This window comes from Mesoplodon mirus, assembly GCF_964341445.2.
Source record: "Mesoplodon mirus genome assembly, chromosome: 1".
NCBI classification, from domain to species: Eukaryota; Metazoa; Chordata; class Mammalia; order Artiodactyla; family Ziphiidae; genus Mesoplodon; species Mesoplodon mirus.
In genome coordinates, this window is record NC_138976.1 from 84568376 (window position 1) to 84592097 (window position 23722).

Consider the following 23722-nt stretch of genomic DNA (forward strand, 5'->3'; position numbering starts at 1 on the left):
AGTGTGAAAGCAGTCATTTGTGTAAATGAGTGATTTGGCTGTGTTCCAGTAAAATTTTATTTTATGGATAATAAAATGTAAATTTCATATAATTTGCATATGTCACAAAATATTATTTAGATATTTTTTTAACTACTTAAAAGTATATAAACCATTTTTACCTAATCCTGCTGTTTGTAGTTTGCTGACACCTGGTTTAATTTATCAATTTTAGAGGAAGGAACGTTTATTTTTTTCTTTATTGATTTGTAGGAAATCATTTAATATTTTATACATTATTCCTTGCTTAGTTTGTGTTTCAAATAGTTACTCCCAGTTTGATTATGATGTCTTTTGATGAACAAAAGTTATTAATTTTAATGAAGTTGAATTTATCATTCTTTTCTTTTTTGGTTTGAGAATTTTGTCTTCTAAATCATTTCATCCCCTGAATTCATAAAGTTATTCCCCTATGTGACCTTCTAAAAGTTATATAATTTTGCCTTTCACTGTTAGGTCTTTCATCCTACTTGGAATTGATTTTTCTGTATGATTGAGGCTGGGGTCCAATTTCATTTTTTTTCACACTGGGTGGTTTTTTTTCCTAGTATCATTTATTTAAATAGCTATCCTTTTCTTACTTGTATACAGTACTATATCTATTAAATATTAAGTGTAGATATATGGATAGATTTATTTCTGGGCTCTCTTTTGTGTTCCATTGGTTTACTTATCCTTGAATCAGTACCAAACATACATATAGTCCTTATTTGGTGCTGGATAGTGTTCTAAATGCTTTATAAATATTAAGGTATTTAATCTTCACAAATGCCATTTAGATCAGAATTTCATTTTCCAATATTATGGATAAAGAAACTGAAGCACATAAAGGTTTAACTTCTTGAGGTCACATATCTAGTAGAGCTTCATCTAACATCCTGGATGTAAAAATCAGGCATTCATGCTCTGTAGTTTATGCTCTTAACAACTATTTTATACTGCCTTTCAATTCCAAACTGAATTATTGAGCTTAATTCTTAAGCTTTATAATTCATCTTCCATCTTGTTCGTTTTCTTCAATAATGTCTTGGCTGTTCCTGGACTTTTGCATTTACATATATAAATATAAATTTTAGAACCTTTCACGGTCTACCAAAAAAAACCAATCCCACTGGTATTTTGCCTTTAAAAAGCAAGCAATTCTTTCTTTCTTTTTTGGTAAAATAGCTTTATCCTCTGTCAAAACACACTTTGGGGGGAGGGGAGGAGAAGGAGGCAACACAGCCTAACGCCCCAGCTTATTTAGAAGGGGACATGAGATTTAAAAGCCTCACCCCACTGCTTGCCCAGCTGAGAAAATGTCATGACCCTAACACCCACTTATAAATATCTCGTTAGGTTAAAAAAAAATTTCCAGGGCCCAGCTGGCTTTACTCCTGCACAGAAAGGGTTAACCTTCAAAATTTGGTATCAGGGTCCCAGGATGGGGCTGGTAAGGAGAGGCAGATTGGGAAGAAGAGGGCCCTGAAAAACAGAGAGCGACAAGCCAGTGTGTAACTGGGGCCCTCCAAAACATCCAAAACAGAAAAGGGGAAGGGTGCCTCTCAGAGACAGAAACCAGTGCTGTCCCAGGGGTTGTCTCACTCCTGTCCCCAGTGTCAAATGCTCTGGAGTGATCTGTCCTTTCAGACACCCCTGTGAGGTCCCAATATCAGGATCTATCCTTTCTTCTCAGTCCCAGCCCATTCAACTCACCACCCACCTTTTAAGGTCCTAAAAGGGAGCAGCCCCCTCCCCAAGGAAGAAACGTGAGGAAAGCTGGAGGTCCTTCCTGGGAGGAGGGTATTCCGGGGCTGGGCCACTTCTGGGGTCCCCCTTCAGTCCCTGACCAGGCGGTAAATGTGGTGCTGGACCCCCCACTCACTGGTGGAGACCTCGAAGACGTAGGTGGTGCAGAGCAGCAGTTCCTGGGTGTCTCTGTCACCACTGGAGGATGGTGAAGTTCTCCAGGACATTGTTCATCATATAGCACTCCTGCCAAAGCTTGTGCAGGAAATTCACCAGGTGAATTTGGTAAGCGCAGCAGGCAGTACATGAACCTCCCATCCTCCAGCTGGGCATGCTCCGTCTCCACGTTCTCCACCAACTGCTTGCCAAAGAAGCGAACCTTCTTTGGAACAGGTGGAACAGGAGGAACAGGTGAGGATTTTGTGCTCCAGGCCCTCGTACTGGCTGCTCACTAGATAGAAGCCACCACTGCTGCCGCCGGCCCCCACCTCCTCACCACTCAGCCCCCAGTTCAGGTCCTCCCAGAGCTTGACCAGGAAGAAGGCATGGGGGGCCCACAGTCATACAGCTCCCGCAGACCACCCTTTTTCTCAGGGAATTTGTCATAGATCTGCCGGACGTCCACATTCCCGAAGCGGGGTGCTCTGGGGCTGGGGCAGTGCTGGCTGATGTGTACAACCAGGTGCCTCTGGTAAGAGTCAGCTGCATCCAGAGGTTCCACAAAGGCCAAGAACTCCACCAGCTGCAACCGAGCAGTGCCCAGAGTCCGAGCCTGCCAGGCTGGGGCTGATGGGGCAGGTGGGGCAAAGCAGGAGGTGAGAGGGCTTCAGGGAGCTCGTACCCTGGGAGGTCAGTAGATGGAGGAGTCAGTGACAAGGAGAGTCAGTGACAAGGAGAACGGTGTCTGCGAGAATGGTTTCACATCTGGAACATTGCAGGGGGGGCCCAGAACCCCCCAACCAAAACTGGAAAAGCTCTGGGGCCTGAGGACCAGCGGGACCAAGTTTGGCCTGCAGGGAAGGTGCTGAGATGAGCTGGGCCAAGGACATGGTGGCCATTGTCTAGAAAGCTTTGTCCTTGAAAACCTGGTCCTTGAGCTTGGACTGGATTTCCCTCAATTTCCTTCAGGCCAAAACCTGGATATTACTAGAGATCTGTTTGCAAGTTTGAGTCTTCCTCGTTCTCAGCTTGATGTAGTGGTCAATCAGTTCATTCCGACCATATATCTTGCCTTCATCAGACAGGATGATTTTCCACCAGCCACAGGGTAGGTAGATGGCCAGGGCCTCCTGGAAGCTCTGTTCGATGTCTGGACTCCACACACCCTCTGTGTCTGGGCCCCTGTCTCCCCCCGCCCCCTCACTGCTGCCAGTGCCCTCCTCACTTCCTTCCTCACTTCCTGTCCAGCCGCTGCCATCGTCCAGAGGGGCCCCAGCCTACGGTTCCCCCGTGTGGGCCTTCTGGCCTGGGGCTGGGCACAATTATTTCTTTCTTTCTTTTTTTTTTTTAACATCTTTATTGGAGTATAATTGCTTTACAATGGTATGTTAGTTTCTGCTTTATAACAAAGTGAATCAGCTATACATATACATATATCCCCATATCTCCTCCCTCTGGCATCTCCCTCCCACCCTCCCTATCCCACCCCTCTAGGTGGTCACAGAGCACCGAGCTGATCTCCCTGTGCTATGCAGCTGCTTCCCAATAGCCATCTATTTGACATTTGGTAGTGTATATATGTCCATGCCACTCTCTCACTTCATCCTAGCTTATCCTTCCCCCTCCCTGTGTCCTCAAGTCCGTTCTCTACATCTGAGTCTTTATTCCTGTCCTGCCCCTACATTCTTCAGAACCATTTTCTTTTTTAGATTCCATATATATGTATTAGCATATGGTATTTGTTTTTCTCTTTCTGACTTACTTTACTCTGTATGACAGACTCTAGGTCCATCCACCTCACTACAAATAACTCAATTTCGTTTCTTTTTATGGCTGAGTAATATTCCATTGTATATATGTGCCATATCTTCTTTATCCATTCATCTGTCGATGGACACTTAGGTTGCTTCCAAGTCCTGGCTATTGTAAATAGAGCTGCAATGAACATTGTGGTACATGACTCTTTTTGAATTATGGTTTTCTCAGTGTATATGTCCAGTAGTGGGATTGCTGGGTGGTATGGTAGTTCTAGTTTTAGTTTTTTTAAGGAATCTCCATACTGTCCTCCATAGTGGCTGTATCAATTTACATTCCCACCAACAGTGCAAGAGGGTTCCCTTTTCTCCACACCCTCTCCAGCATTTATTGTTTGTAGATTCTTTGATGATGGCCATTGTGACTGGTGGCACAGTTATTTCTTAATGTTATCAACCATCCAGTGAGTTCTCATTTCCTTGACTGTCTCATAATTTTTTTCCTTTAGTTTGTTTAGATCAGGATCCAAAGGAGGTCCATACAGTGTGTTTTGATTAATATGCCTCTTAAGTCTGTTTTAATCTGTAAGTTTCTGTCTCTTTCTCTCCCTTGCCATTTGTTGCTATCCTATTTATTTTGTAGAATTTTCCATCAGCTTTTGCTGATTGTGTTCTCATGATATTTAACATGTTCCTCTATTCCCTGTATTTCCTGTAAATTGATAGTTAAATCTCATTCAGTGAGATTCAGGGTTATTATTATTATTTTTTACAGGGACTGGGGAGGGCAAGAATACTTCATAGTTGGTGTTGTGTATTTTCAAAGGATGCACAGTGTCTAGCTGTCGTTGTTTTTGTAATGTTAAAAACCATTATTTCATTAAGGATTGCAAAATGATAATATTCTGATTCAAACATTTCTTCTTTATTAAATGGGAGTTTTCACCAGTCTTTATTGCTGACATCTTCAAAATTTTGGCTACTTAAAAGTTTATTCCCTGGTAGATTCTGTAGGCAGGGCTCATAGTCATAAGAATAGTACTCCATGAGTGTCTATATATTGCATTACATTTATATTTACAGAGTACTTTGGCTGGATTTTGATTCTTTAGCTTGCATTTTTTTTCTAGATGATCTTAAACATGTTATTCTGTGTCTTCTGGCCTAGTGTTCAATCACATTGCTGCTTATGATTCTGATGACAATTTCACTTTCTTTCTCCTAGAAGGACTTGGTAATTTTGCCTAGATATTCAGAGCTCATTGGAAGCTTTGTGTGTGCAGGAGTTGGGACAGGTGGACTTCACGGTAGATGGTCAGTCAGTAATGTAGTGATTTGATGGCCTCAAAACTTGAGTATCTAAAGTTTTTTTTTTTTTTTCCCTCTCTCAGGCCAGTCATTTTCCTTTTAGAAAAGTACTGTAAGTATAGGCCTGACAGTCTAGATTCAGGGAGCCAGTTGGTTGAAGAATGTGGGGACCTTATATTTCAGTTTACAGATTTTTACTTAAAATACCCAATTTTCAGTATGGTGTTTTATTTACCCTTTATCTACACCTGTTGTCTCCTAGGCCACAACCTCTGTGCACTAAACACTGTCTTATGAACATTTCTTCTCTTCTGTTGGGCTCAAGGGGGATAGTCACAGGTCACTCATGTGACTTATGGAAGATATTCTGTTTTTTATTGATTACTAGTATTGGGGATATCACAGTCTACCTTCCATGAATATTTTACTGCTTTATGTAGTATCGCATATCTTAGCAGTGCTATACTGTCAATTCCTACTTCTTGCCTTTCACAGTAGTATTGTAATATAGTTTACTTTTGTGTATGCTCAAAGTCCACAATGTATACCTACCAACTGGGGTTTAGTCAGTTTTCTTTAGAGCAGTTAATTTTTTATAAGAGATGTATTTGCCTTCATTCTAACTATTTCCGGAACTCATTCCTTCATGTACCTTCAAAATTCTGTTATTTTTATATCTACTTGAAGAACTTAATCATTTCTTTTAATGTAAGTCTGCAGGTTACGAATTATTTCATCTTTTGGCAGGGAGGAGGCATCAGAACTGGGGGGAAAAAAAGGCTTTTATTTCACCTTCATTTTCTGAGTGATATTTTTGCTAGGTGTACATAATTTCTCATCTTTATCTGATTGCCTTGAGAAATTGTGTGTGGTATGTCTAGGTATATGAAAGTACATTTTCATATTTGTCCTGTTCAGAGTTTTCTGAGCTTTCTGGATCTGTCTCAATATTTTTTATACCTTTTCAGATAGTTCTGCTTCCACTCTCTCACTTCCTCGCCTCCTCTTCCTCCTCCACCTCCTCACTATTCGTCTGCCTCTTGGGTTCCAAAAATTCTTATTAGATTCTTGTTAGATATTGTCCCATAACCTTTGGATCCTCTGTTCAACTCTTCCCATTCTTTTCTCACTATTTTTCGTTTGTGTAATTTCTTTTGACCTTTTTTTTTTTTTTTTTTTTTTTTTTGCGGTACGCGGGCCTCTCACTGCTATGGCCTCTCCCGTTGTGGAGCACAGGCTCCGGACGTGCAGGCTCAGCAGCCATGGCTCATGGGCCCAGCCGCTCCACGGCACGTGGGATCTTCCCAGACCAGGGCACGAACCCGTGTCCCCTGCATCGGCAGGCGGACTCTCAACCACTGCACCACCAGGAAAGCCCTCTTTTGACCTATTTTTAAGTTCACTGATTTTGTCCTTGGCTCCATTGAATATGCTAATAAACCCATTGAAAGTATTCTTCATCTATTACCATGTTTTTTTAATCTTTAATATTTCCCTTTGAGTCTTTTTTCTGTTTTCCATTTCTCTGTTCATGTTCTTCAGTCTGTTCATTCATATTTTCCATGTTTTCCACTAGAAGCACTTACCTTAGTAATCATAATAATTCAAAATCCACTGGCTGAAAGTTCCAACATCTATGTTATACGCAAGTCTGGTTCTGTTGATTGCTTTGTCATTTATTTTCTTCTTGCTTTTTGGGTTGTTTCGTAACTAATGATTGACTGTCAGACATCATATATAGGATAATAGAGACAGAAGTGAATAGTATTTATGTCTGAAAGTGAGTGTGCCTCCTTTTTCTGCTAGCCTATTAGCATGGGGGATTGAATCCAGTTAATGGAGAGCTGAACTGGGTTTGAGTTTTCTTGTTTAATATGATCCCTTCAATATACCACTGCTTCACATTCCTTCAGCTATGTCTTGTGCTTAGGGGTGGGGGATTTGTTGTTGGAGTGCTGCTTCATACTATGCTGTTGACTTTTCCTCTACTCTTGTACCTCAGAAAGTTCTCTTTCCATACTCTTGGCTCTTTCCTTGATGTTTAGAGTCTACTGCTGCTTTTTCTTAGAGCTTGCCATCTTGATGGTATTTGGGGGTGGTGGTAGATTGGGAAGATGTTTTAGGTAGGCTTGTCATTTGTCCTAGTTCAGGTTCAGTCTAGCCAGATCTGTTTCTCCAGGTCTCAGAAATGGGGCATTCTTGGTGATCCTGTCCATCCCTCCCATGGCATTTGACTCAGATCTTTGGTAGCTTGTGTATGGGAGACTACACCTTCCTGCTGCAGTAGAAGGTGCTCTATAATGGGTCCCAGGACGGTTTCTTCCCCCGAGTGTAGAGAGAGTTTTATCTTTGCCTCTGGGATATAGTATTTTCACCTGTGCTCTGAGGGCAACACGGTTACTGCCTTTCTGCTAGTTTCTTAAGGCTTCTGTTCTAAGAGAATAATCCTGATGGAACTTTGGGCCTTTTCTAGAGTGGAGGCTTCTCCTGTCTTTGAGGGTTGTACCAAGGAAAGCTTCCTCTGGTATTCCACTCTGGCCCCAGCCACTCAGAAGCTCCCAGCAGAAAGCACACAATGAAGTGCTTGCAACTAAGTGTGAGCTCCTCTTGTGTCTGTGACTCCCAGGAATTCTGTGTATCACATGATAAGTTCATAGTCAACCTTTACCATTTTATCTGATTTCTTCTTACCTAACTTGTATGGTATCTGATAGCTCTTTTCTCCTGCCCCTTACCACAGGTGAGCTGGTGCTTAAGGTTCTCTCTTGAAGGTACCTTTTTTCTTTAGATTTTAGGCTGCTTAGTTGGCTTGTGACCTCAGATTTCTAATGGTTTTAAGAAAAGTTATGATTTTGTAGTTTATCTGTTTTTGTTTTTCTTGTTCTCAAGGTTTGGAGTGACTGTCTCTCCAGCATTCTACATCCTAGGCAGAAGCAGAATTCCTATAGACTTCTGTTTAGTCTTATCTTACACCTCAACCTTCAGACAACTCTCCTTGATTCCTGAGGTTTTTTTGTTCCATGGTTGGAATTCATTTACTTCTTGATGATTCTTCAGCCCTCTGCCTTACTTTTAGCATTTAGAGGGTCAAGAAAGCTATAAACTAAGCTAGTGAGTGCTCTGTTGATCTTTCAGAATATTTTTGACATTTCACATCTGCTAATATCTCCACCATTTTTAACTGGTATGCAGAGCTTGAGACATTATACTGCTGTAGGTAATTCTTGTTTGGCAGTTGAGATGACTCTTGACAAACTAGTAAGGAACAGAAGTATAGTGATAGGAGGAAACTCCTTGGAAGGACCTGGATAATTATTCACATATCTCAAATGAAGAAAATATTTATTAAGTTTTGACAATGACTGAAAAATATTTATATGGCAGTTCTCAGTACACATGTATACACACTAAATGAAAATGTGTATTCTGATTTTTTTTCTGTTTTTTCCATTAAAAAAAAATCTTGTGCCTGACCTAGTAAATTGATTTCATGGCCCATAAAGGGAGTTGCCACTACTGATTTAAAAAAACTTGCAGTGTAGATTCTAATAAAGAAGTTAGAATTTTTGTCTTATTTGTACTTGGCTTGACTACTTATAGGATTTTCCAGATATGTGTATATATCTTGCATTTGCTTTATTTTTGTACTGAAGGCATATCATTTCGAAAGTGGATTTTGACAATTAAATTTTCTCTCATTAAGGCTGTTTATATTACTGGAAAAGAAGTTTTCAGCTTCAAAATGGTTTCTTATGTGGGTGCAACTGCTGGTTCTGCGTACACAGATATGAATGTGTTTGACAGTCAAGTTAATTTAACTGTTGGTTGCATTGAAGTAGTTCTTGTCACAAAATTTCTGTATTCTATATTGGTAAGTATGTTAATCAGTTTTTTATTTATTCTTTCCTACTAGTTGGAAAGTGTTTGCTGTGCATCAAGCATAGATGAAGCATTCCTTACTTGATTTTTTTTTGTCCTGATTTTTCAAGATATTCTGGGTACCATATATCATGACTGAAATGTATAGTATACTGTTTATATAACATCATTTTCACATGGGAATGTTCTAGCTAATTGAAATATGTATTTTATAAACATATTAAATATATGTATATTATATATCATATATATGTTATCTATATTAATTGAATTCTTTATACATTATTGGGTTGAGTGTTTTACCTGACTTCCAGCTCTAACTAAAAGTGCTAAATATATAATTGAAGTTTGGTTTGGTCATTAAGAAAATTGTTTTCTATTGCATTCTAGTTCTGTGAATATTTGGGGCTTTGAGGGATTTAGATTTAATCCCTATATGACACTTCCCTGAGGTATTTAAGTTCTGTTTCTGCCTTTCATAGTTTTTTTTTTTTCCCCTGTGTTTTTCCCTTGCTGTCAACTGATGTTTTTTCCTGTGTCATACCTGTCTCTATGACTTCACTATTCATTCTTTTAACTAAATTGTGTTATATAAACTAAATAATCAGTTGATTCTAAATAAATAATGTTGCTTTTTTTGTGATCTTTTTAACTGAGGTTATCATGCAGTTTTTCCTATAGACATAAAAACTTTTTTGTATATAAAAAGTAAAAATGAAAAAGTATTCTTGTTTAAGTTTTTCTCATTTCTTTTTATAACTCAGAAGCATTATATCACTGAGCCCTTTTGTGATGCCTTTATACTCAAAAATTATTGAAAATAATTACAACATGAAATTAATTAAACATGAAAATTAAGTATAATTGTAGGTATATTTTATATCATTTAGTATTTTTCCCACATTTAAGGAATCAGAAAACTTTAGAGTTCTTGACAGACATATTTTTATTACTGTTTTATCTTACAAACGTAAATAAGCTCTCTGTCCATTGTGGTTGTGTAGGGAAATACAGTGTGATTGTTTAGCCATTAAGGAAAGTGAGATAAAAAGGGAAATAGATGCCAGTGAAACATTGGAGCATCCACATGTTCCTTTGGTCCAGGGACTAGATTTTTACTGTTTCACTGTGTTTCTGTATCTGTATCTTTGTGTTTCTCAACCTTTATTGCAGAAAATTACGGTTTAATATAGACAAGTCAAACTTTGAATAAATAATGCTTAGTTGTTCCAAGAGAAAATTTTTCTTATGGAGGTAAAATCAGAAATACCAATATACATTTAATAGTTTTATTCATTAATGGTAGCCTTAAGAATATAATTCTGTTTTCTGTATAGGCTTTTATAGATAATTTTCAAGCAGGTAAACAAGCCTTGGCTGAGGCAACTGTTCAGGCAGCAGAAATGGCTGCTACTGGTGTAAAAGAACTGGCACAAAGGAGTTCTAGAATGGCACTGGATGTTGACATCAAAGCCCCAGTTGTGGTTATCCCACAGTCTCCAGTTTCTGAAAATGTTTTCGTTGCTGATTTTGGACTAATTACAATGAAAAATACATTCCATGTGATAACAGAGAGTCAGATCAACCCCCCACCCATTATTGATTTGATAACGATAAAGCTGAGTGAAATGCGACTATACAGGTAAGCTTTTCACAAATATATTTATGTAGAATGCAATCTTCCTCTAACTTTTTACATTAAAGGCTTTGGTATCTTGAGTTTTCTGTTTAGAGTGGAACTTAATTTTATTATAACTGCACTTAATTTTGTGATTTCCTCTTCCCCAAGTATTTTTTGGTAAGATCAATTATAGTCTTCTAGTTTTTAAAAACCTAGGAAGTATTGGAAAATTCCTCATTAGGTAATTAGGAATGCTGTAAAATTTGTTATCTGAGGAAGAATATTTGTACTTATTTGCAGTTCTTTATAAATTATACGGTTATGGAAGAAATGGGAGAATTTCTAATATATTTATTCACTCAGCAAATACAGCAGTACCCAAAGTACTCTGTCACCTTTGTGCTGTGGATCTGATACGCTAATTAAAGACACACACACACACTAACACACACACAGTAGAGTACAATCTTACATATTCACTCTGCATAGGATTAGGATTTAGGGGAATAAGTGAATATCCAGATAGTTCCAGAACTTTTACTGTGCTATTTCTAATCATCTATTCTAGATTTAATGCCCTTTTCCTCTTACAACTTGGATTCATCACTACTTAAACTTGCTGTTTTCTTTCTTTCTGTAATTTTTTTCTTTGATCTCATTCTATTTATTTTTTTCCTTTTTATTTTTGCTGCTTCTCTTTGGCTTCTGGCAGGTCTGTCTCCCTCCTGCCATTCTTTCCATCAACTGAATATTTTTAAAACAACTTTACTGAGATATAATTAGCATATAATAAATTGCATACTTTTAAAGTATACAGTTTGATAAGTTTGATATGTATACACTTATAATAGTTTGAGTACAACTGTGTTAATTCTTCCTTAAATATTTGGTGGAATTCACCAGTGAAGCCACTGGGGCTGGTACTTGCTTGGGAGATTTTTAACTACAATTTCCATTTCTTTAGTAAACTTGGGACTATTCAAATTAATTATTTTTGAGTGATTGTTAATTTTTTTCAAGAAATGTGTCTATTTCACCTACATTGTAGAGTTTTATGACATTAAGTTCAAAATACTCTCTTCTTACTCATTAGTATCTATATTGATGTTACCTCCCCCATTCTTGTTCTTTATAATTTATACCTTAATCAGTCTGGCTAGGGGTTAATTGGTTTTTTTGATCTTTTTTTTTTCCTATGAGATAACTGGGTATCCATTATTTTTTTCCCTTCAAGTTTATTGAGATATAATTGACATACAGCACTGTATAAGTTTAAGCTGTAAACATAATGATTTGACTTACCTACATCATGAAATGATTACCACATAAATTTAATAAACATACATCATCTTCTATAGATACAGAATTAAAAGAATAGAAAAAAAATTTTTTATGAGGAGAACTCTTAGGATTTACTCAGTTAACAATCTCCATATGTAACATACAAGAGTATTAATTATATTTATCATGTTGTACATTATATCCCTAGTACTTATGTATCTTATAACTGGTAGTTTATACCTTTTGACTACCTTCATCCAGTTCGCCCTCCTCCTACCCCTTGCCTCTGGTAACCACAAATCTTACTGCTTTTTCTATGAGTTAGTTTGTTTGTTTTGAAGCATAATTGACCTACAGAACTATGTTAGTTCCTGTAACATAACATAGTGATTCAGTATTTCTGTACATTTCAAAATGATCACCATGGTAAGTCTGTACCATACAAAGATATTACATAGTTACTGACTGTATTCTCCACACTGTACATTTCATAGCCATGACTCATTTATTTGGTAACTGAAAGTTTGTACCTCTTAATCTCTCACACTTATTTCTCTCCTCCCCCCACCCCTCTCCCCTAGGGCGAGCACCTGTTTGTTCTCTGTATCTATGACTGGTTTCTCTTTTGTCAATGTTTCTTATTTGTTTTGTTATTTAAATTCCATATATAAGTGAAATCATCAGTATTTATCTTTCTCTGTCTGATTTATTTCACTTAACCTAATATCCTCTAGGCCCATCCATACTGTCACAAGTGGCAGGATTTCATTCTTTTTTTGTGGCTGAGTAATATTTCATTGTGTGTATATGTGTGTGTGTGTGTGTGTGTGTGTGTGTGTATGTATATACACACATACATACACACACGCACCACATCTTATTTATCCATTCAGCCACTGATGAACACGCAGATTGTTTCCATATCTTGGCTACTGTAAATAATGCTGCAATGAACTTACGGGTATGTGTATCTTTTCAAATTAGTGTTTTCATTTTCTATGGATAAATAGTCAGGAATGGGATTCCTGGGCGGGGCCAGTTCCTGACAAAGCTGGCTGTGGTATTCAGGGTGTCCCAGAGTTAGTGTCCTCCCTGAGGTGGGCAGGGCCAGATATTGGGGTGGTTGAGAGTCTCAAGGTGTCCCAGAGCTGCTGTTGGGCCACTGGTGGGCAGGGCTGGGGCCCAGTGGTCCCAGGGCTGGTGTCTGCCCACTGTGGGAGTAAGGTCATGTCCTGGGAGGGGGGGCGTGCTGGCCTGCTGATGGTCAGAGCTGGGTCCTGTCGTCTCTTGCTGTGGAGCTTGGTGGTCCCAGAGCTGGTGTCAGCCCACAGGTGGCAGGGCTGGGTCCTGGGGCGGCCAGGAGCTCAGGGGGTCCTATGGGAGTTGGTCTGCTGGTGGGTGGAGCTGTGTCAATGCTCAGCTAGCTACTTGGTGTGGGATGTCCCAGGACTGGTGCCTACTGCCTGGTGGGCTGGGGCAGGTCCCAGTGTTAATGAGCTAGAGGGAGGATTCCAAAATGTTGCTTGCCTGCAGCATCGTCCTCGTGGTTGAATGAGCATCCAGAAGTGGCTTCTGCCAGCGTCTGTGTCCCCGGCATGAGTACCAGAAGCTTCCTGCTTCTCTGGGAGGCTCTCTAATATCAGCAAGTGGGTCTGACCCAGGCTCCTTTTAAGTTACTGCTTCTTCCCTTGGTCTCAGAACATGTGAGATTTTGTGTGCACCCTCTAAGAGTAGAGTCTGTTTCCTACTGCCCTTTGACTCTCCCAAAAGTATGCCCCACTGGTCTTCAAAGCCAGTCATTCTGGGAACTCTAGGCTGGGCAGCCTGATGAGGAGGGTTGTACCCCTTGTTCCTTGGGGAGAACTTCTGCAATTATAATTATCTTCCCATTTGTGGCCTGGGGGTATGTTTCTTTACTATACCGTGTTTACACTCCTCCTACCTGTCTTGTGGTTCCTTCTTTATATCTTTAGTTTTTAAATAGCTTCTTTTCTGCTGGTCTTAGGTCATCCTCATTGATAGTTACTCTGTAAATAGTTGTAATTTTGGTATGCCCCTGAGAGGAGGTGATCTTAGAGTCTTCCTATTCCTCTATCTTGGCCATTCCCTGGTTATCCGTTCTTGACAGTTCAGTTTTATTGCTCACAAAGCACCAGCTTTTGGTTTTTTCTCTTCTTTTTCTGTTTTCTCTTTCATTGATATCTACTTTGATATTCATTATTCCTTCTGCTTACTTTGGGTTTAATTTTGCTCTTTTTCTAAGTTTCTTTAGGTGGTGGCTCAGATGATTGATTTGAACATTTCTTTTCTAGTATAGGCATTTAGTACTAAAATTTTGGAGTTCTTCTCTGTAGCTCTGTCCTCTCTGGAATTTTACCATATGAACTCTAGCTGCCTTGGTTTCCCTGGACTCTCAGGTCTGTCTTTGTAACTCATGGACTTTACTGGTTATTTCTTGGCTTATCCATCCCCCCGCTTTTCCATGACCTTTAAATTATCTCAAAACAATTGAAGTTGGAGCATTAGGGCTCATCTTGTTTTTTCTTGTCTCAGTAATCAGTGTCCATTGCCTAATGTCCTGTGTCTTGAAAACCATTTTTTAATATATTTTGCATGTGTGTCTTTGTGAGGGGAGGGAGGAATTGTTTCAGACAGGAGAGTAAATCTAGTTCATGGTATTTCATCTTAGATGGAAGGAGAAATTTCTATCAATTGAATATTTGAGTATTTATTAAGCATGTAATATATCCCAGGCACTGTGCTAGGAACGTGAAGTATCATAGTGAGCAGTCTTTACAAGGGATGAATAAATAGTACCTCCCTCATTAGATTGTTGAGATAGGTACTATTTAATGAATTTTATGAGCTGATGCATAAAAACAGGATCACATTTAGATTTTGGAAGGGTTGCAGAAAATAGGTCAAAAGGAGACAAAACTGGAAGTTGAAAGAATGGTTTGCTAACTGCTGGAGTAATTCACATAAGAATTAGATGTGACTCAGTCTAGGGTAAGGAAGTGAGGTAGTAGAGGACTAACCAGGTGTGACAAATTTGAGAAGTAGAATTAAAGGTAACTGATTATTAAAGGGGTGTCAGGGTTAAAAGAGAGTAGTTAAAATAGACTCCAGCTTGCAGGTTTGTAAAATTCAGCATTTGGTAATAATGCAGTTCAGCGAGATATGACAGAGCAATGCAGAAAAAAAAGTAGAGTGGAGATGTTAACAAGTTCTCTAATGGGCAAAGTAACTTGAAAATGGTTACATGACTTTTATATGAAGATATCTAGAACCAGATCCGGAAAGCACCTGGATATAGTGTCTGGATATTGGAAAGTGTTTGGATTTCTAGATTTGGGAGTGTTTAATAATATTTAGCTAGTTATCGAAGCCATCAAAGTGAGTAAGGTCGCACAGAGAATTTGTAGAGTGGGACATGTGGGGCAGAATGCTGAGGAATGTCCATATTTAAGGAATGGCAGATGAAAATCCCTCAAAAGAGGTTAAGATGGAGCAAGCAAAATGATGGAAAGGGAACCAGGAGAATGTATTGAGGTAGCGTTGAGGATCATGTTGATGTTGATAACCATGAATTAACAGTATATGCTTTTTTTCATGTAGTACTTGATATTTGGTATTTGGAATCCAACAGTCTGTTGGATTCAGGCAAGACAGTTTTTAACAAGCAGGTGTGACTGAAGATAGTGAGACAGGATTTTAAATATTGAAAGTCACGTTGACAGATAATGGAGAGGGAAGAAATTGAAGACAAGAAGATAGTGATAGAATAATGGAATATAGAGAGTGGTTTATAAACCGGAGATTCAGTAGTCTCAAAGTCTTCAAAAATGAACACTGACTGGTTATTGATAGATTATAGCAAGAATAGAAGGTGGGTAACCTGGATGGTGTTACTCTTAAAGGAGTAGAAGAGAGAGTGGACGAGCATTGTTCCAAATTAAGAAAAATGGTTTGTATCCCTCAACTCTGAGGTAGATAGAGTGTTGGAGAGAAGTCAGACTTTAATAGAGCTTCATGGAAAGCCAGGTTTCAATTAAGATAAGAAATGAATGCTACATTTAGTGAAGACATAGGAAAATGTAGAATGATTTGTTTAGCCAAGTCCAGGGATTTCAGAAATTACAGGGAAATATTGAAATGAAAGACTTCTATTTTAATAATAGGCTATAGATATACAGTAATAATTTAAACCTTTAGGAGGCTCATTAACTTGGAGTTTAAACTGTGTAAAAGTCTGAATTTACTAAAAACAGAACATTTATGCATCTATATTTAATCACATCTTGTTTGACTTCAAGAAATGATCTAGACACATCTTCTATTCAACATAGTATTGGAAGTCCTAGCCACAGCAATCAGACAAGAAAAAGAAATAAAAGGTATCCAAATTGGAAGGGAAGAGGTAAAATTGTTATTATATGCAGATGATATGACACTATATATAGAAAAACCTAAAGGCTTCCACACAGAAACTACTAGAACTGATAAACGAATTCAGCAAGGTAGCAGGATACAAGATTAACATACAGAAGTCAGTTGCATTTCTTTACAACAACAATGAAGTATCAGAAAGTGAATATAAAACAAACAATCCCTTTGAAAATTGCAACCCCCAAAATAAAATACTTAAGAATAAACCTGACCAAGGAGGTGAAAGACTTATATGCTGAGAACTATAAAACATTAATAAAGGTAATTGAAGATGATTTGAAGAAATGGAAAGATACCCCATGCTCTTGGATTGTTAAAATGACCATACTATCTGAAGGAGTCTACAGATTTAATGTGGTCCTTATCAAATTGCCCATGACATTTTTCACAGAATTAGAACACACAATTCTAAAATTCATATGGAACCATAAAAGACCCAGAATGGCCAAAGCCTTCCTGAAGAAAAAGAACACAACAGGAGGCATAACCCACCCAGACTTCAGGCAATACTACAAAGCTACAGTAATCAAGACAGCATGGTACTGGCACAAAAACAGACATACGGATCAATGGAACAGAATAGAGAGCCCAGAAATAAACCCACATACCTATGGTCAATTAATCTTTGACAAAGGAGGCAAGAATATACAATGGGAAAAAGACAGTCTCTTTGGCAAGTAGTGCTGGGAAAGCTGGACAGCTGCATGTAAATCAGTGAAGTTAGAACACACCTCACCATACACAAAAATAAACTCAAAATGGCTTAAAGACTTAAGCATAAGACATGACACCATAAAATTCCTAGAAGAGAACATAGGCAAAACATTCTCTGACATAAATAATACCAATGTTTTCTTAGGTCCATCTCCCAAGGCAATAGAAATAAAAACAAAAACAATGGAACCTAAGCAAACTTACAAGCTTTTGCACAGCAAAGGAAACCATAATCAAAATGAAAAGACAACCTACAGGATGGGAGAAGATATTTGCAAATGATGTGACTGACAAGGGCTTATTTTCCAAAATATACAAACAGCTCATACAACTCAACAACAACAAAAAACCCAATCCAAAAATGGGCAGAAGACCTAAATAGACATTTCTCCAATGAAGAAATACAGATGGCCAGCAGGCACATGAAAAGAAGCTCAACATCACTAATTATTATTCTTTTTAAAATATATTTTATTTATTTACTTTTGGCTGTGTTGGGTCTTTGTTGCTGCACGGGAGCTTTCTCTAGTTGTGGCGAGCAGGGGGCTATGCTTCGTTGCATTGCGGTGGCTTCTCATTGCGGAGCATGGGCTCTAGGCGTGCGGGCTTCAGTAGTTGTGGCACACAGGCTCGGTAGTTGTGGCTCGTGGGCTCTAGAGTGCAGGCTCAGTAGTTATGGTGCACGGGCTTAGTTGCTCTGCGGCATGTGGGATCTTCCCAGACCAGGGCTTGAACCCATGTCCCTGCATTGGCAGGCAGATTCTTAACCACTGCGCCACCAGGGAAGCCCCAACATCACTAATTATTAGAGAAATGCAAATCAAAACTACAGTGAGGTACCACCTCGCAGCAATCAGAATGGCCATCATTAAAAAGTCTACAAATAACAAATAACAAATGTTGGAGAGAGTGTGGAGAAAAGGGAACCCTCCTTCACTGTCGGTGGGAATGTAAGTTGGTGCAACCACTGTGGAAAATGGTGTGGAGGTTCCTCAGAAAATGAAAAACAGAACTACCAGATGATCCAGCGGTCCCACTCCTGGGCATATATCTGGACAAAACTATAATTCAAAAAGATACATGCATCCCTATGTTCATAGCAGCACTATTCACAATAGCCAAGACATAGAAACAACCTAAGTGTCCATTGACAGATGAATGGATAAAGAAGCTATGGAGGCTTCCCTGGTGGCGCAGTGGTTGAGAATCCGCCTGCCGATGCGGGGGACACGGGTTCGTGCCCCGGTCCGGGAGGATCCCACATGCCGTGGAGCGGCTGGGCCCGTGGGCCGTGGCCGCTGGGCCTGCGCGTCCGGAGCCTGTGCTCCGCGACGGGAGAGGCCACAGCAGTGAGAGGCCCGCGCGCCGCAAAAAAAAAAAAAAAAAAAAAAAAGCTACGGTACATATATACAATGGAATACTACTCAGCCATAAAAAAGAATGAAAGAATGCCATTTGCAGCAACATGGATGCAACTCGAGATTATCATAGTAAGTGAAGTAAGTCAGAAAGAGAAAGACAAATACCAAATGATGTCACTTACATGTGGAATCTAAACTGTGATACAAATGAACCTATCTATGAAACAGAAAAAGAATCACAGACATAGAGAGCAGACTTGTGGTTGCCAAGGTGGGGGAGGGGGGAGGGATGGAGTGGGAGGTTGGGGTTAGCAGATGTAAGCTTTTATATGTATCAGTAGAATGGATAAACAAGGTCCTACTGTAATGCAGAGAAATCTATATTCAATATCCTGTGATAAACCATAATGTAAAAGAATATGTATTTTAACAAATGTATATATATGTATAACTGAATCACTTTGCTGTACAGCAGTAATTAACAGAACATTGTGATTCAAATATACTTCAATTTTTAAAAATTTTTATAAAAATGATATAGATATGAATTAAGTGTGAGTCTGTTTTACAAATAGATTTTTTTTTTTTTTTTTTTTTTTTTTGCGGTATGCGGGCCTCTCACTGCTGTGGCCTCTCCCGTTGCGGAGCACAGGCTCCGGACGCGCAGGCTCAGTGGCCATGGCTCATGGGCCCAGCCGCTCCGCAGCATGTGGGATCCTCCCGGACCGGGGCATGAACCCATGTCCCCTGCATCGGCAGGCAGACTCTGAACCACTGCACCACCAGGGAAGCCCAAATAGATTGTTTTTAAAAAGCATTCACTAAATGTTTCTAGAGCATTAAATAACAATATCTATTCTTTTCTGTCCAAAAAAGAATTAATTTTTTATTGAAGAAATACATAAAATGGTATTGGGGATGAATGTAAAAGATTGCTGATGATATGACCACCCAAAGATAACTACTGTTAATAATTTGGAATTTTTTTCTATTTTATTATATCGGCACATATATTTAAGTGAAATAAGAATTCTGTTGTATACTTCGGATTGTAATTTCCTCTTTTCCCTTAAAAATGTGCTATAAACATTTTTCCATATTATTTTGAATGCATAATTTTTTCTAAATATTTTAATACATAGTTTAAAAAAAATCCATCTGCCTGTTAAAAATTTAAGTTCTTTTTTATTGTTGTTTTAAATAGCAGTATAATGATGATTGATACCTTTGTTTCTCAATACTTATATGATTTTCTACTCATTTCTTCAGGATAACTCATTTCCTTCAGATGAATTCCTAGAAACATAATTACTCATTTATAGAGTAAACCAATTTTCCCTGAAATAATTTTATCGCAAAGATGTTAACTGCAATATAAAATTTTAAAAAGATGTTTATAATACTTCTATAAGGAAGGTTGTAAAACTTAACCAAGGGCCAGAAAGAAATCTTGAATAATTTTTCAGAGAATATTTTCCTATATCTAATATTATAAAGGTGTCAGTTTCTTATAAATTAATTTATACATTTAATGCACTGTTAATAAAAAATCACAACAGCAGTTCTTTTTAAAACCTTTCAAAATTGTAAAGTTTTTCTGGAAATATAAATTGGGGGCAAGATGTAGCGAAGATTTTTTTAATTGAGATTGGGCATGGGAGAATCATAACATTAGAGGTACTACTAAAATATATTAAATTTCATTAAATGCTACTAAAATATATTACAAAACTAAAAAAATTAAGTTAGTGAAACAGAAAACTCAGCAGCTGACTGTGCGTACCTGTGTGTGCATCGTCATTATTCATATATATTACAGTCAATCCCCATTATTCACGGATTCCATATTTGTGAATATTTCTGCTTGCTAAAACTTATTTGTAACCACAAAATCAATATTCATGGCACTTTTACAGTCATTTGTGGACATGCGCAGAGCTTCAAGAAATTTGGGTCTCCCACGGCCTTTGTTCCCAGCTGAGGTGTTAAACAAGGTGACGCCCTGCCTTCTTATTTAAACTCTCATGCTGTAAACAGTGTCCTTTTTGTGTGCCATGTTTTTTGCATTTAGGAGCTTTTCCTTGGTGATTTTGCTGTTTAAAATGGCCCCAGAGCATAATGCCATTTATAAGCATAAAAAAGCTAAAGGTGAGTGAATTGTATATTGTATGAATTATCTCAGTAATGCTCTTTTTAAAAACTATGGACAAATAACACATAAGTACCAGTCATATGGTAGAGAAGAACTTGCTAATTTAAGCACTGAAGAAAGAAGAAAAGTGATAAGGGAAAAATATCAATTGGCTTTGACTGTATAAAAGTATAAGTTTCTGAATATTAATTACCAAAACAAAATTCTGGGAAACATAGCATATGGGGTAATTAGCAACATCTGTAATAAAGGATAAAAATCCTTAAATATTTTAAGACAGTAAGTAAAAGATAATTTGAAAAATTGGTAAAGAACATGACTAGATGATTCTTTACAGGAACAGTGATAGCTGGTGTATAGCTAATAGAAATGTTCAACCTCATTAGTATTCAAGGGAATGAAAATTAATACAGTGAAATGTTTGCATATTAAATTTGGCAAATCTTAATAATCAGTAATTCTCACTCTGGGTGCAGGGAGATGGATACTCTCATATGTTGTTATTTATATATTGATCCAATTTCTTGTATTTAGTTTGGCAAATAATTGAGGAGTACATGTCATATTGTAATCATCTGAGCCAAGTACTGGCAGTACATCAAAGAATAACATAAATATAGTCCTTACCCTCATGAAATATAGTCCTTACCCTCATGAATCTTTCATTCTAATTGAAACTACAGACAAGACAATGACCTATTAAATGCACTGGATGGGCCAAAAGGTTCATCCAGTTTTTTCCATAAGATGGCTCTAGTAGCACTTAGTTGTCTTTAACTTCATTCGAAACAGTTCGTTAGATTGTATGTGACAGCTGTCATATCAGCGTGCATTTAAGAAGAGACTTATCAAAGTTGGTGAATTTTCGTGTAGCCATTTTAATATTGAAGATGGAAGAAAGAAAGCAACATTTTTGGCATATTATGCTTTATTATTTCAAGAAAGGTAAAAATGCAGCTGAAACGCAAAAAAAGATTTGTGCAGTGTATGGAGAAGGTGCTGTGACTGATCGAACGGATCAAAAGTAGTTTGTGAAGTTTCGTGCTGGAGATTTTTCACTGGAGGATGCTCCATGGTCGGGTAGACAAGCTGAAGTTCATAGCGATCAAATGGAAACAATAATTGAGAACAGTCAACGTTATACCACACAGGAGACAGCCAGCATACTCAAAAAGTCCATATCAAGCGTTGAAAATCATTTGCACCAGCTTGGTTATGTGAATCGCTTTGATGTTTGGGTTCCACATAAGTTAAGCAAAAAAAACCTTCTTGACCATATTTCCGCGTGTGATTTTCTACTGAAACGTAATGAAAACGTTCTGTTTGAAAAACAAATTGTGACAGGCGATGAAAAGTGGATACTATACAACAGTGTGGAACGGAAGAGATCATGGGGCAAGGGAAATGAACCACCACCAACCACACCAGAGGCCCGTCTTCACCCAGAGAAGGTGATGTCGTGTACATGGTGGGATTGGAAGGGAGTCCTCTATTATGAGATCCTTCCTGAAAACCAAACAATTAATTCCAACAAGCACTGCTCCCAATTAGAACAACTGAAAGCAGCACTCGAAGGAAAGCGTCCAGAATTAATCAACAGAAAATGCATAATCTTCCATCAGAATAACACAAGACCGCATGTTTCTTTGATGACCAGGCAAAAACTGTTAACGGCTTGCTTGGGAAGTTCTGATTCATCCGCCGTATTCACCAGACATTGCACCTTTGGATTTCCATTTATTTCAGTCTTTACAAAATTCTCCTAATGGAAAAAATTTTAATTCCCTGGAAGACTAGTACTGGTAAGGAAAGGTTTTTCCAGAGGAAGTAGTCTTTTGACACAGCAGTTAATATTTCTTGAAATTAGTCCAGAGGAAGAAATTTACTCAAAGCCATGTACAAAGATAATGAACCAAGTATTATTTATTACAGTGATGAATTGGAAACAGCATAACTTTTTAACAATATAAGGTTGACTTAATGACTTATGGCATAGCTATATATTTTCATATTCACCTGTTAAAATTGTATATGTAGTATCCGCTTAGAGCTTTTAGATTCCTTAACATAGTACCATTAAGGGAGATTACAAGGATGCATACATGCTAAGTATAATGTTACCCTATAGTTAATACATTCAATGGTATGATGCTAAGAATTCTAGGCGATCCCTGGTGACTCCCATATTTCTCTCCAGTTTAAAAGTGATATGTAAATTCTACAGTCATAGCTTCATTCCCTAGTTGAAGAATTTGGGATTTGCTGCCAATTAAAATATAAATGTATTATTGAGGAGTACCACCTTGAGATTGTCTTTTGAAGGTATAATGGGAGGCTTCTTTGGTCACATGTCACTTGAAAGGGGTTTGGTAACCTACTACTCTTTTCATCATTCCTGAGCATCAGTCCTACCCTTATAAGTACTTGGAAGGGCAAATATGGTTCAACTTAATATGAAATTGTCCATATTCAAGTATATTTGATCCATAGAAATAGGAATTTCATATGGTGCAAATTGGTTTCTTATGAAGTAAGGGGATATGTGGTAATCTGCTAACGTGTAAATCAGTGAATGTAAATGTTTACATTTTTTAAAATTAATTTATATATTTTTGACTGCGTTGGGTCTTTGTTGCTGTACACGGGTTTTCTTCAGTTGTGGCGAGCGGGGGCTGCTGTTCGTTGTGGTGCTCTGGCTTCTCATTGCGGTGGCTTCTCTTGTTGCAGAGCATGGGCTCTAGGCATGCGGGCTTCAGTAGTTGTGGCACGCAGGCTCAGTAGTTGTGGCTCGCAGGGTCTAGAGTGCAGGCTCAGTCGTTATAGAGCACAGGCTTAGTTGCTTCATGGCATGTGGGATCTTCCTGGATCAGGGCTCGAACCCATGTCCCCTGCATTGGCAGGCGGATTCTTAACCACTGCGCCACCAAGGAAGCCCCTAAATGTTTTCATAATAAGGTCTCGTATAATGTATTTTTATAGATTATGTAGAGGTAATTCTCATTTTAAGAGTTTATTGTCCAACTTGTATATTTATTTTTAACTTTTGAATTTTATTTTTTTATACAGCAGGTTCTTATTAGTTATCCATTTTATACATATTAGTGTATATATGTCAATCCCAATCTCCCAATTCATCACACCACCCCACCACCCCTCCCCGCCACTTTCCCCCCTTGGTGTCCATACGTTTGTTCTCTACATCTGTGTCTCAATTTCTGCACTGCAAACCGGTTCAACTTGTATATTTTTGGCGCTTTTTAACATATTGCAAAATCCT

The 23722-nt window shown here is 38.2% G+C and overlaps 1 protein-coding gene and 1 pseudogene across 4 annotated transcripts in view; one reads left to right on the top strand and one right to left on the bottom strand.

Annotated features, from left to right (window-relative positions):
• The window catches only part of VPS13A (vacuolar protein sorting 13 homolog A), a 259057-nt gene that overhangs the window by 123285 nt on the left and 112050 nt on the right, over window positions 1-23722 (top strand). For all 3 annotated transcript variants that reach the window (XM_082614126.1, XM_082614124.1, XM_082614125.1), the window contains 2 exons: window positions 8692-8859; window positions 10205-10509. In XM_082614126.1, coding sequence (XP_082470252.1) covers window positions 8692-8859; window positions 10205-10509 — 473 coding nt within the window. The remainder of the gene's footprint in view (window positions 1-8691; window positions 8860-10204; window positions 10510-23722) is intronic.
• Window positions 1710-3064, bottom strand: LOC309801002 (transcriptional enhancer factor TEF-4-like; annotated as a pseudogene). The gene has a single exon. The product of its transcript is annotated as a transcriptional enhancer factor TEF-4-like (transcript).